At 37.2% G+C, this 15390-nt stretch overlaps 1 protein-coding gene and 1 long non-coding RNA gene across 3 annotated transcripts in view; both read left to right on the top strand.

The window, feature by feature from the left end:
- Window positions 1–4033, top strand: part of LOC127359878 (NLR family CARD domain-containing protein 3-like) — a 51731-nt gene extending 47698 nt beyond the window's left edge. Inside the window, exons 9-10 of one of the 2 annotated variants that reach the window (XM_051394189.1) lie at window positions 2918–2964; window positions 3116–4033. In XM_051394189.1, coding sequence (XP_051250149.1) covers window positions 2918–2964; window positions 3116–3666 — 598 coding nt within the window. In that variant the 3' untranslated portion in view covers window positions 3667–4033. The remainder of the gene's footprint in view (window positions 1–2917; window positions 2965–3115) is intronic. The other variant, XM_051394187.1, reaches the window with a different exon arrangement.
- A 7757-nt stretch (window positions 4034–11790) lies between these two features.
- On the top strand, window positions 11791–15390 carry LOC127359881 (uncharacterized). Its single transcript, XR_007883022.1, has 3 exons — window positions 11791–11955; window positions 12937–13039; window positions 15306–15390. It is a non-coding gene; the product is annotated as an uncharacterized LOC127359881 (long non-coding RNA).

Here is a 15390-nt window from a genome sequence, read left to right on the forward strand (position 1 = left end):
CCTTGAACACCTCCTGCCGTATGTTTTGTTGTTTATTAGAGTATTCAGGTGTCAACCTGTCATTGTCCAATCAGGGTCTATTAGAGATGAGTATGAGGAAACCTACCGGATTCTGAGAGGATTAAAAAGAGAAACGGAGACGTAAAAGAGAGATAGAGAGACGCTGATCCGCTACGCCTGGTTCTGCTCCATCATACATTTTATCCCGCTCCACTCACCACTCCGCTCAAAAAAACAAAACGACTTCAACAATGTCGCCTTTTTCTTGTTCCACATTATCCCCATCTGTTACTTTTACAGGAATAGCACACTTGTACGACTTCTCAGTTTCTTTTCTGAAGTACACATTAAACTCCATAGTTTTGAAAGAAAATAGTGTGGGTGTGCGCGTGCAGGTGCAAAGACTGGAGCGATCTTTAAAAAAATTGCCGCTCAACACAAAATCCTTTTGCTCCCCGCTCCGCTCATATGCTCTGACAGGGACTAACGTTAGTTTCACAACTTTGATCATCTGCCACTGGACAGAGGTTGTGAACTAAACAAACAACGTTGCTATCCAGTGTGCGTGTAATCAAAAAGGATGGAGATGGAGAGAGTTATTTTGATCGTGTGTTCTTTGCGTAATGGATGTGGAGAACTGTTCAATAACGTTTAAATAGTCAGAGATTATTTCCTTGTGGTTTGCGTAAAAGGATTTTGGAGCTAATAGAGTCGCGTGTGACATAAACGTAGATGGTGCAGTGACTCAGGTTCATGCCAGCTGAACAAATCTATTGCTTTGTTATAGCGTTTTTGTGAAGTTTAATTAATAGCGCATATATTCATCTGAGAACTGATGATGTCTGTGTGTTACAGACCCTGGCTGTGTGCACTGAAGTGTATATGACAATAAAGTAGTGAATCTCAATCTATTTATTTATTTTTAAAATGTATTTTAAATAGGCCTATAGGCTCATAGGCTTTTTGTCCAAAAATACCAAACAATTTTTTCACAGCACCCCCTGTTCAAAATGACTTCCAGCGGCCCTGGGGTACAAATTAGAGTTAGATTAGAGTAGCAAAATTCAACTGCTCTTAACTCATCCTATAGAATAACATTTATCAGTCATCAGCTCATCATCTGTGTCACCTGTATTGTTACCTGTGTTTGCTTTACTAATTGAGGCGCCATCTTGTGGTTACATAAAAACACAGCAATCCAGGCAACAGAACAGAAAAACTAAAGGCGTCACCTAAACAACAATTCAGTTCAATGTCACCAATTCATAACAGAAGTAACTACTGCACTCAGGTTCAACTCAAGGAGTGAGTAAATGTAAATAATAACAATGTCAAAAGGTAAACACAATTTCACAATCAACAAAAAGTAGAATCACAGTTCAGATTCATTCCAATATATAAAAGAAATAAAAGAACTGAAAGTGAAAGTGTTTCTTTACAGCTTATTGCTGTCTGATATCAATGTTGGTCAAAGTCCAGTCCAAAAGCTTAGTGTGTATCCATGTCCGTCCAAGTGTATTCAATGTGTATGTGCTACCCGGGTAGAATGTGTGTGTTTGTTTGTACGCTTGCTCAGATCTTATCTTCAGGAAGATGATGAAGATGGAGAATTCCAGATACTCTCTAACCCTGCCTCGCATCCCACAGGAAACCCAGAATGTAGATCCAGCAACTCAAAAAACCAATTATCTCTCATCAATTACTGTACAGTATCATATCTCTCTTTAACTCAAGTGTAACTTATAACAAAAGCAATGATGAACTATATCCTGAGACCTTAAAAGCTTAGACATCATTGTGTTTTGTTTCCTTTTTACCCGTATTAATAAATCATGTTACACAACTTATCTCTTATCTCTAATCAATCATGTCTCTCATTCATATTCACCCTTATGTATTTTTAATCATCTCAACATGAACTGAAACACATTATTTATATCAGGAAAAACCCATATGTATACAAATCATGAGCATTAGCCCACATATAGCATATTTTAACTCTGACTTTAACACTGAACATGGCGCCCAGAAATGTAAACATTAGCATTACACTAAAAATAAATGCATTTCTAAAACACAACTCAGCATATTAACTCATTTCAGTGTCTCCATAACATTTACAGTCCAATTGGTTTTTGTTGATAAGAAAATTGCTTAATCATAACCACACAGAAAAATTACATGTCTGCTAGCAACGTAGCATGCTAACTAGTACACTCTCCAGAGTCCTCAATCATATAAACAAAAGAAAGCAAATCCTCCGGTCGCAGCGGTCTGGCAACAACTTCGCTCCAGTACAGACTCATAAACATGAGAACAACAATATTTCTTCCATAAAATGGAATTAACTAACTTCACTCGTGAGTTGTTAGCATCGGGCTTAGCTGAGGTGTTTTTGATCCCAGCATGCAACGCTCACGTCTACTGGATTTACTACATATCACATCCATAGTGCGCCCTCTAGCGGCTATTTTAGGCAACTACAGTCATCTTGAAACAGTTTCCCTCATAAATTCAGATATTAAAATCAAACTTATTAACTACAAATAATAGTTGGACTTTCATAATGTATGCTATCTAGCATTAGCTTTTAGTGGAAGTAAATGCAGAGAAATATTATATTTAGTCGGCTCTTACCAATTCACCTCCCATGTTAAACTGTTTAAAGGTAATCAATGTAAACATTCTGTTACAAATATAATACTGATAATAATAATAGATCATCAATAAGTGAAAATAATGAGCTGTAGCCATCGGCCAATCAGAAGAAGCTCCACTGAACTGAAAGACTATCAGCTGATTAATAATAAGTGCTCCATGTGAAGATGTAAGTCCATTTGTAGAGAATAAGCTCTGTGTATGAGAGCGATGTAATGTCCATGTTTCCATGCTGCTCTGACCCCCCTCCTCCTTTCAGGGTGGAGCCTGCTGGAGTCCGATGGTTGAGACCAGGTCTGAGGAAGTGTAAGTGTGAAAACAAAGCAGCACACATTCAACCATCTTCACACTGTGACATCACTCATTCACAGCTCTGATGTCATCATCAAAGTGTCAATCAATGATCAGATGATAGATCAATAACTGCAGCTGTATTGTGTCTTGTTCTCTCCATCAGATTCCTGTGAACTCACAGTCGACACAAACACAGTGAACAGAAACATCAAACTGTCTGACAACAACAGGAAGATGATTTATGTGAAGGAGGATCAGTCATATCCTGATCATCCAGACAGATTTGACTACTGGGATCAGCTGCTGTGTAGAAATGGTCTGACTGGTCGCTGTTACTGGGAGGTCGAGTGGAGAGGAAGAGTTTATATATCAGTGAGTTACAGAGGAATCAGCAGGAGAGGAGACAGTACAGACTGTGTGTTTGGATGGAATGATCAGTCCTGGAGTCTGAAGTGCTCTGATGGTCGTTACTCTGTCTGGCACAATAACAGAAGAACACCCATCTCCTCCTCCTCCTCCTCCTCCTCCTCCTCCTCCTCTGGTAGAGTAGCAGTGTATGTGGACTGTCCTGCTGGCACTCTGTCCTTCTACACAGTCTCCTCTGACACACTGATCCACCTCCACACCTTCAACACCACATTCACTGAACCTCTTTATCCTGGGTTCTGGTTCTGGTTCTGGTCTGGTTCCTCAGTGTCTCTGTGTCCTCTGTAGGAGGGAGAGAGAAACTTTCTCACTGCTGACCAGATAGTTCAGTCTGTACAGGATCACACACAGCTGATGTTAGTTAGTACCAACCTGATGTGTTTACTGTAATAGAGGAGGAAGAGGAGGCTGAAGGAAGAGAAGAGCAAAGGATGCTGGGATGAAGGGATCATGTGTGAGGGTAATGTGCAGCCTGCAGACGTAGAGATGAAAGAAATGATAGAAAGAATTGATCTTCTTCTATAACTCTGAGAAAAATGAACATTTTTAGGATCAAATGTGGCTGCTTGTTTTTCAAATCTTCTTCTTTTTGAAAGCACAGTTAGAGGGAAAGTGTTTTTATGACTCAAATATTAAAGTGTGAACAAATATTCAACTTTGAGTCTAAAACTGAACTTTGTTGCCTTAAAACTTTTGTTTCTGTGAAGAAAAAATGCTAACGTTAGCTTGTCAGCAGCTGCAGGTGTTTGCCCTCGCTCCCCGACTAACGTTACTACCGTTACCGACCCGCCGCTACCAAACAAAGACACATACTCTCCACTAGAGCCGCTGACTGCTAGCTCAACGTCCCAAACAGAGAAGATCACAACAATAGCATGTCTTCATAAACCAGCCTTGTTCGTCTTCATACAATATGTTGGGAAGTTGCAGTAAATATCAATACAATATGTTCTATATCCCTTTGTGTTGTGTCTCTCCTTCGTCTGTTAAGATAACTGAACATGTTGTGAGTCTCGAGGCATTGTCAGCCTTTATATCTCATTTGTAAATGCTTTATAAGCCATAGATAGTGCTCACTTTAGATCAGCTTGTGCAAAATACTTAATGAAGGAGTAGTAAGTGCTTTGTAACTGTGAATTCCTGCATTAATCACTGTTTATAGGCCATCATTAGAAAATGAATTTGTTGTGAGTTTTATAGAACATCTGCTAACACAGTCACTAATCATTAATACATGTCTGAATAGTGGATGTGCAAGTGCATGCAGAAATGTACAGTACAATGAAGGGTAAAACATTTATAACTGTGATTATAAACCACATAGTAATGACTATTTACAGCAGAATCATGCTTTATAAATGATGGATTCAGTATTTACTAATCCATAACTAATGTGCTTATCAATGATGAATAAAACATGTATAACTGTGTTTATAAACTACATACTAATGTGTATTCATGCGTTATAAATGATGATTTCAGTATTTATTCATGCTTAACTAATGCTTAATAGTGTGTACTCGTTATAAAGTGTTACCAAATTATCTTATATCTAGCAAAAACATCTGTCAATGGGGTAAGCTTTTTTTACTTGACAAGAATTCTTAAAATAAGCACAAAGTTCTTCCTCTGACAGACTAAAATGGGCCTTAAAACTAGACAGAAAATCTTAAATTTAAGTAAATTTTTCTATAAAAAGCAATGAAAAACCAGAAAACCCAGATTAAGTTACTTAAAATTAGAATTTTGGTCTCTTGACTGAGTTAATTTTAAGAAATGACAGCTTAATCTGGGATTAATAACAAGTATAAAAGTAGTTAAAATAAGACACAATTTCTTCAAATAGCATTAAAAAATAAGTGACTTTGTCTTAAATCAAGACACCAAAACATTCTCATTTTTAATATTTTTTATTCACTTTGCAATACAATTGCTTAATTAAACGTCCATCAAAAAACAGAATGTTATATCTGCTATTATTGCAGCATACTATAACAATTATTACAACTTTGCAGCTGCTGTTATTGCACATTATCCCACAGGAAAAGTTTTCAGTTTCACCAACAAATGTGGCTAACAGTGATAAACCTTACATTAAACAGAACTTTGACTTTCTTGGAAAGTCTTACATGAGATAGAGAGTGAGGCGGTGTCAAGAAACAACCACAAAAGAAACAAAGAGACTCACTCACTCACTCAATGAAGGACTTCCACTCGCCGATGGCTTTTTTGTAGGAAGGGGTCAAATCTTGCTCATGAATGGAATCTTGGAGAATTTGTGTTTGCAGTACTGACAGAAGTGTGGAAATACACTTTGGGTAAGTGAGGTGCAGGGCATAGTAATATGCCATGAGGTAGAGCAGTCCCTCATCAAACCTCTCAATGTTGAAGGTGGTCACTGGCATGTTTCCAATGGCGATCATGCAGTTGTCCTCAGAAACAAGCACGACTGGGCAAGACAGTGGTCGCTGGCGCAGGAAACCATCAGGATCCTCTGAAGTCTAGATGACACAAATCAATGTAGAGGATTAGAAAAACATCACAAGTAACACACACTTTGACCTGGACTAGGACATTGGTGAAATCATAATTGTACTTATATATACGTAAACATATAGTCACAATAATCCCTGAGAGGGAGAAGATGTTGTACTGTCATTGTTGAGTGCTGCAAATACTGAATGCACCACAGCTACTGTAGTTCAAATGAAGTTAGTATTACAACTACACTATGGAGAACACTTACCCTTTGGACCTTTTGAAATAATAAAAAGTTTATCTCAAAGTAACTAAACCTGACATAAAATGTATGCGTGAATAACGGAAACATATAGTATGAAATATTGCAGTAAGTCTGTAAATCTCACCGTAAGGACATGGAAAAGAGCCTCGCTGCTTAAGCCCAGCTTCTTAGGTGGCATGGTGCTGGACGGGAAGAGCAGTGGCAGGGCTCGGAACAGGAGTAGCATCCACCTATAATACATTTACACAAACATTTTTTTGAAAAACATTATCTTTTAGTGGATTAAAAAAAAACTTGAAAAAAGCAAGTTGGACTGTTGAAAGGGACTCAAAGCAGAAACGTCTAAAATAATGAAATATTATGTATATGGACCGGAATTGAAGTTACTTAACATTTCTGTGATATTGGAAAATCTGTTGTACTGTTAAACAGTTCTGTCATACTGTGAAAGACCTTACCTTTTCATCTTTATTCACAACAAGCCATATAGCCCGGCGCCTCACCAAATTTTCAGGACCAGGAAACAGATCTTTGATGTCATCACGGGAAAGTGAAGGTAGTAAGTCTTCTGCAATATTAGCAGCTGCAATATAGACAAGTTGCAGTCATTACCAAGAAACTGATGTTATCATTGAATTCCTACAGATTTAAACATCGCAGATATTTTGCCAACTCAACACCCTGACACCTCTTGTACAGTTAGCATTGTTTGGACAGTTTGCTCAGTCTTGCTACACACTACCATTTTACTTCAAGAGCAGTGAGTGAATTTGACAGCATTTATAAATTAGATATATCTATATTCAAGCCATGCAAACTACAGTAAGCGTGAGTATAGAGCCTTGCTAGATAAAATGCATTCACATTTCACATTAATGCTTGATAGAGAATGACTATTGTTTTTGAATTTTACTTAAATACATTATACATACAAGTATTTGCTATAGCACTTTTAAACAAACATGTTACAGATTTAATAAATAGCACTCAGGCGCTTTGGACTGATGTACATATGAGACAAACACAATCAAAATCAGAGTGATGTGCTTTACAGCTGATGTTTTACAAACCACCAGGTGTTACTGTATTTTCAGCATTTACAGCCCTTAATAATAAGAAAATAAAACAAAAGTCCCAAAGCCCAATTAGACTTCACATATTTTTAGAGGGGGCCCTACCAAGTACTAGCTCGTTTTTATGTCACAGCCCATTACAACACGTTAATCTAGGTTAGCTACGTTAGCTAATATAACATCAGTACGACATAAAGAAACCCTGGTAGCATAGCTTTGAGTGTGGCAATTGAAACATCGTCCAGTTTATCCATAATTCGGCTCCACTGATATCCACATACGACACTTTCAAATGAGGAATTCACAGCAGCGGAACACGCACGCGCGGTTATTTTCAAAATGCAACGGACTTCAGGAGGGAAAAAAAGAGCGCAAAACGGTGGATTGTACCATCTGCACAGAGGGAGCGGGGGTGGGCCCTCAGCCTGAATAAGTTTATTTTGCATTTATACAAAGTATATTTATCTAAATAAGTTCATATTAACTTATAACTATTAAAATCAAGTTACATCTACGTGATCATTAATAAATAGAAGGTCGTTTCTGTCCTTATAAGGCACGGATTTATGCTACGTACCCTTGGTATCACATGATGTATCACCTGGTCATCTTGGGTTCAAGGCAAAAGAGGCAATAGCGGTACACGGCAGCGAGCTAATGTAGGCTAAAAACAGGTCGAATCAAAACATTGTTTTTTCAAACAGTGGGCCTCAAAATGAAATCTTAGAAATGTTTGCAAGTCTTTAATAAGGCATAATCAAATGTATGAATGTTGTCAAAATGTAAGTCATTCTTTTTTAAATGAGTGTGCATTGGGACCAACATCAGAAATATGCAGCATGTCATATTTAAAAGAAAAAAATGAGGGCTTTCTTTGGAAATGATGACATAAACAATGCAGTGTCTGTTAAATGGATTCATCTAAAAGGTAATAAATATGTACGGGAGAAGACATTTGTGACTGCTGTTAATGCCAGTGATTTACCTGAATTTGGACTTGTGAGCAATATCTATGTAATTAACTCATCATTATATTGTTTTGAGTTCCAGCAGCATAATACTGTTTGTTATGATAGAAATTACATGGCATATACAATAGAGATTCCAAACGGCACAAGCAAATGAAATAATAACGGCTGATAGTCTGGTAGATTTCACTCCATATTACAGTTATACTCACAAGGATGTGACATATGTTCCTACGAAATATTATCTGGGAGATGTGCTTAGGCTACACAGAGCCTCATCTGATGAACTGTAAAAGGCACACTGTTTAATGTGTTGGCCTCTCATAGACAAACTGTTTCCTGACTGTTGTTTGTTTCATGATTGTTTCTATCTTTTCATGTATCAAAATAACTTTAATCTGAATGATAAAACAGCAGATCAGCAATCAGAAAGGAAATGGAAAATTTTGATTTAAATTTAAATTAGAATATCGCTCAATTTGGCGAAATAATCTTAAAACCTATAGAAAGGCCCTCCGTAATGCCAGAGGAGCCTATTATTCAGCACTAATAGAAGAAAATAAGAACAACCCTAGGTTCCTCTTCAGCACTGTAGCCAGGCTGACAGAGAGTCACAGCTCTATTCAATTCAATCAGTTCAGTTCAATTCAATTTTATTTGTATGTCACCAATTCATAACAGAAGTTATCTCAGGACACTTTTCAAATAGAGCAGGTCTAGACCGAACTCCTTATAACATTATTTACAGAGACCCAACAGTTCCCACCATGAGCAAGACCTTGGAGACAGCGGCAAGGAAAAACTTCCTTTTAAGAGGCAGAAACAGAGGTAACAACAGAAAGACAGAGACAAAAGTGCACAGCAACAACGATGGGGGACAATGAGCAATGATAATAGTAATAATAGTATCTGTAGTAATAATAATATTATTAATAATAATAACAATTAACAGTTATTATTACACATTATGTTTGTCAATACCTTTGACTTAGATATAGATCAGATCACATTTTATGACAAATTTATTCAGAAAACAATGAAATTCCAAAAGGTTCACATACTTTTTCTTGCCACAGATTTTATAATTTTTTTAATGCCCTTTTTGTCATAAGATGTCATGTGTACTGTCATGTGTGTGTGTTCACAATTCAAGGCATAAACCACTGATCACTGTGAGGTGCATTTTATATGCATGTGCTACACATTTGGCACACTTTTGTCCTCCTCTTCCTCCTCCTGACCATGGACCTGGCTTTGGGCTTGTAGGATACATGTTAAAGACAGCAGCTGCTCTGTGAGGGCCACTGTGAGGAGACAGGAAGTAAGAAGAAACAAAAGAATCTGTTATCATTTAAGTTCTGTCTCTTTATGCTTGTACAACTCCAAAAAGGTCAAAATAAATTCTAAACTGGTCTAAAACACCTTAATGTAGCTCTGTTCTGGTCTGCTGGGTTGTGTTGTACCACAGCATGTTTTTAAACCACTAAGAATCAGATCATGTACTAGATTAAGTCTTATTTCTAATTCCCTTATTTCATATAAGCTGAATTAAAGGAATAACAAAGTGCTGAGGGACAAATAACAATAATAATAATAATAATAAATGCTTTATTTTTGGATAGGGACAGTGCACATTAATTGACATCGATATTTAAACATCTCTGTAAACATGCCGGATTATAGCAAAGCTGCTAATTTGCATCCGTAGTCCCTAATAAATAAATAGATAAAAAAACAAATAGAAGAGAGCAAATAAATAGATTAAATACAAATAGAAGAGAGAACACACACAGCACAATACATTACACAATCAGAAGGACACCAGACCCAGACAGGATATAACAATGCAATAAAAAGTAATGTTCAATTACTCTCAAGTCCAGTTGGTGGCGCCGAGGCAGAGTGGGTCGTCCCCTAATCGGAAGGTTGTTGGCTGCGTTAGTTTCTGTTCGATGGGTTTTGCCATCACTGAGTGAATGTGTGTGAAAGGGTGAATGTGGCACGTAGTGTAAAAGTGCTTTGAGTGGTCAGAAGACTAGAAAGGCGCTATACAAGTACAGGTCCATTTACCATTACTGCAACCAGTCCAGAGAAGAAACAATAAATCACTTTATTGCTGTCATGATTGCATTTAGTTGTGCATTTAGTCAGTGTGTCCAACAATATGTGGTGAGTATGGTTTGGCATTTCAATATCCCTTAAAATATGTTATTAAATTAAACCCCTTCAATCATTAATGTAACATCATACTGATAAACAGAAATTGAAATGAATTCATCCAATACATATTTAACATATATCTGGATTGTAACCGTTCACAGTGGAACAAAAACAGACTTTATTCAGTACATACAATATATATTATATATACCTTACCATTAATGATGCTAAACTACTCCGACATCATGTTTGAGGTGGCTGTAGTTTTTAGAGCCACTGAGAATATGAAACAATGGCGTAGCAAATGTCTAAAAACTACAGGTGGAATTAACACGATGTAAACTGTATTTTGACTTTATCTATGTTATTTGAAGGATGCTGAAAACTGCCCGACTCGACTGCAGCTTTTTGTCACCACCTCCTGCTGCTGTTGCCTCATCTTGTCCTCTTTACAGCTGCAGTTCATCTCGAATGAGCCTAATGTCTGGTTCACTCTGACCTGTAGAGTCCTGTTGATAGTCAGAAATAACTGCCAGCAGCAGATGATGCTCTGCTGATCTTTATTTAATGAGATGGTCAGTTAGCACCATCTAGTGGACAGATAGTAGAACTACATCATTTGATGTGTGATTTCTCTGACACTGACTGGGTTTCTGCCACAGGTTAAACTGGTTCTGACGTCACATGGATGGACATTGAGACTTGAAGTCACTGTAGAATAATATTCATAAATAAGAATATTTTGTCATTTGTGAAGATCCACTGTGTAACACTGCAAATGATTTATTGTCAGAAATGGAATATAGTATTCATAGGTATGTTTTTATTAGTGTATAAATACCTGAACATTGTGTTTTTGGTTCCTTAGAATTAGCAGTTCTTATCTTAAGAGGGAAGGGGACTCCTTCCATGTTTCTACGGTAGCCCAGAAAGGACAAATCTTGATTCCAATGGTGGGCATTGGCATTTTGCAGCCACCGTTCTTTCTCCCTCGTGTTTGGAATTAGAGAGGGAAGCTAGTGAGGTGCAATCTGCAACAACACTGTTAGATGCCACTAAATTCTACACACTGAACCTTTCATAAATACGTAATAATGTAAAACATGTGATACAAATGTATGCTCCGCATCACATAGTTCTGCACTGAGCTGATCTTTAGCTCACTGTATGATTAATTAGCACCATCTAATGGACAGATAATGGAACTACATATCTGATCAGTGATTTCTCTGACACTGACTGTAGATAGAGGAAAGGTGCGACTCTATTTCAATGCCAACAGCGTATTCAGAGGTTTAAAGCACTTTTGTTCTTGCAGCCTTCATCAACTATAATGACAAATGGATCTGAAACAAGACAAACACATCCCCAACACTCAGACAGCTCAGGGGGAGGAAATAAAAATGCTTTTGATTGGGTGCAGTCTGATTCTTGTTTAACTGGTTCTGACGTCACTCTGGTGTTTGTTAGACTTGGACCGTGAAGTTTTGAGGATGTGATGGCGTCCTCGGATCAAATGCACACAGACACCAGGACTGACGAGGAAGAAAGGAGCAGCGTCTTCTCTTCCAGTGTTTCCTCCACACATGAAGGTAGAAAGTGTCTGTAAGTCAACCTGAAGTGAGTTCAGCAGGTGAGAATCCTACCAGAGAAATGTGTAAATGTTTGATCATCAGGATGACTTTGATCACATTGTGCTGTATCTCTGTTTATCTGGACAGTAGAAATGTTTCCATATGCTGATGAGCTGTTTCAGAATATATCTTTGAAACTTGCTTTCTGTACTTGAATTTCTCTCTGAGTTAAAGGACGATGCTTTTAGAAAGATTTACATGTACTGTTGTTAGTGTGTGTGTGAAGTAGAATCAGATGCAGTTTGATTATAACCTGAGCTCACATCATCAGTGAACAATGTGTCTGAACTGGTCTGACAGCTCGAAGCACCTTGGCTGAGGTTGATTTTTAACTGTTAATACTCTGAAGGGAAGAGCATGGATGAAGAGTTGAGGGCTCACATACAGAAACCTTCCAAACTGACACTGAGCTGGTTTCACTGAAGACCCTTTAGCACAGTCCAGGTCTCAACTGTCCCAAGCTGCCATACGTTAAGGTCAAAGGTTCACCAGGCGCTGCGCCCATTGGCCAATTAAGATCACATGTTTACACCTTGTGGTTTTTTAAGACTAAAATATATATTTTTTAATTATTATTTTAATTCACATTTTTAAAAAACACGAAAAAGACTATTCAAACATGACATTAAGTTATAAGTATAAAAAATCAGAGACATTTCTTGGGGGTACTGGGCGGGTGCTATGGCTATTATAGGGGGAGCTACAGCACCACCTAGCTCCTCCCTGGCACCGCCACTGAAAGACACAGACCTTGATTTTCTCTTGTGACCCATAAATGTATAAAGTATATTTTGTGGTCAACATACTTTATGTGTGAATCTGGGGGCTGTGTAAGAGGTTTTGGGGTTATCAGAGCTCCAACAAGATTTCTGTCAGCTCTGAATATTTGTGTCATGTTACTGAGAGCAATGAGAACTAATGTGTCTCTGTGATGTAAAGCTTGCTGTAATGAATGAACATGTTGCTGTGTCTGTGTGAAGGTGTGGGCTCTGCTATGGATCAGTGTGAGGACAGAGAGGAGGGAGTCCCTCCCTCTAAAAGCACTCTGTGTGGGGAACATGACACAAGGACCAAAGCTCAGAGGTGAGATGAGGATCTCTAACTGTCCATGACTCTCTCCATGTCACAAAGGCTTTGATTCTCCATTTGAAACAAAAACATTTATCTGAACTAAAGTACATAGCTGTCAGTATTCAAACAGGGCTGGACAATCTGATCTAAAATCACTATCAGGAGAAACATTCAGCTTCATAATGAGAAATGGGTCCGTGTATGGTCCGTGTATGTTTTGGTCATTGGATTTTCCTTTCAGAAACGGGTATTAAAAAACAGAAAACGAGTGGTTATTTGATTTTCATTTTAAAATACAAAAATTAAAATTGAAATACAAGGCGTTTTTCTTTTTCATGGTCAGAAAGGGATGAGCGAAATTTAAAAAATGATTCGATTTTCATTTTCTATTTCATATAACAAAAAATAAAATCACTAGAAAACAGAAACGGAAAAAAGGCCTGTTGTTTCATATTCTGAGACCGGATGTTGTCATTAACAGGACGGTGCTGTGTAGAAGAAACAGTAGGCTAGTAGACTGCGGTCAATCCAGCCGTGAGTCCGATCTCTGTGGTCAAATCAGCCGCACTTAAATTTAGAGTGTACAATTATTCTCAGCATTATGGTAAATGCAGAGAAACAGCGTATTTACTTCCAGTTTTCAAAATAAAGGTATTTAGAACAGTAAGCTATAATTAAAATATGTTACATTAAAGTGTTTCATGCGCCCCTGATGAATAAAAAACACTTCATATCAAGTATCTTTACTGCAGTAGTGTGGAGAAATGCCAAAATAAAAGCCTCATATTTATGCCTCAGAGATTGCATATTTGAGCATATTTGAGGTACTGTAAAAACATATTGCTCAGTGTTTCCCGGCTATGGATGGTATATTTGACTTCTACACATCTAAGACTACAAGTATACTTAATATCAAGCATTTTTACAGTACCAATTTGGAGAAATTGAAGAATAAAAGTCCCATATTTATACTTCCAGATTCCATATTTTCTTATATTTTTGAGCTACTGTAAAAACATATTGCTCAATATTTCCTGGCTATGGGTAAAGCATTTTCATTATACTTCAATAATGCTGCAGTAATCATGACAAAATTTCACACAAATGTTTAATAACATCTTGATAATATAAACACTAAACATAAAATCCTACACAATTCTAATTTGTTTACTTTTCACACAAATGCAATGCCAGTCCACATTCTTCTTATTTTGCTGCTCTGCTGTGTCCATAGGTAAAAGGGAAAAATAATTAGTTTTAACTTCAAAACACCATTGTACCTACTGTCTCTTCCTCACACATTATTTTTTATATTATTCAGTGTGATAGCTGTTGCAGGTGGTTCCACATACAGTTTACATTTTTACAGTAGCTCAAATATAAGAAAATATGGAATCTGGAAGTATAAATATGGGACTTTTATTCTTCAATTTCTCCAGATTGGTACAGTAAAAATGCTTGATATTAAGTATACTTGTAGTCTTAGATGTGTAGAACTCAAATACACCATCCATAGCCAGGAATTATTGAGCAATATGTTTTTACAGTACCTCAAATACGGTCAAATATGCAATCTCTGGAGGCATAAATATGAGGCTTTTATCTTGGCATTTCTCCACACTGGTGCAGTATACTTGATATAAAGTGCTTTTTTATTCATCAGGGGCGCATGAAACACTTTAATGTAACATATTTTATTTATAGCTTATTGTTCTAAATACCTTTATTTTGAAAACCGGAAGTAAATACGCTGTTTCTCCGCATTTACCATAATGCTGAGAATACTTGTACACTCTAAATTTAAGTGCGGCTGATTTGACCACAGAGATCGGACTCACGGCTGGATTGACCGCAGTCTACTAGCCTACTGTTTCTAGTGATTTTATTTTTTGTTATATGAAATAGAAAATGAAAATCGAATAATTTTTTTATTTCGCTCATCCCCTTTTGACCATGAAAAAGAAAAACGCCTTGTATTTCAATTTTAGTATTTTAAAACAAAATTCAAATAACCACTCGTTTAGTTTTTTAATACCCGTTTCTGAAAGGAAAATCGAATGACCAAAAGATACACAGACCCTTTAATTATATGGAATTCAGACAGTGTGTTGAAGTGTGCGACATCAGTAAAACGTCCATAATGTCAGTAATTGAAGACATTGTTCTTATTGTCCAGCCCTGTATTCAAACATTTCAAATTATACATCATTTCACAAAGTCTTTGATTCAGTGAGAATGTTTCTGAATATGTGAGCTTTAATGAATTTCTTTCTATCAGGATCCATCAGAGACCAGACTGTCCTGAACCTGAACCCAGCTGTGTGTCCATGAAGAGTGATCGCTCTATGGGTGAACGTATATAC

Source organism: Dicentrarchus labrax, unplaced genomic scaffold (assembly GCF_905237075.1).
Source record: "Dicentrarchus labrax unplaced genomic scaffold, dlabrax2021, whole genome shotgun sequence".
Classification (NCBI taxonomy): Eukaryota; Metazoa; Chordata; class Actinopteri; family Moronidae; genus Dicentrarchus; species Dicentrarchus labrax.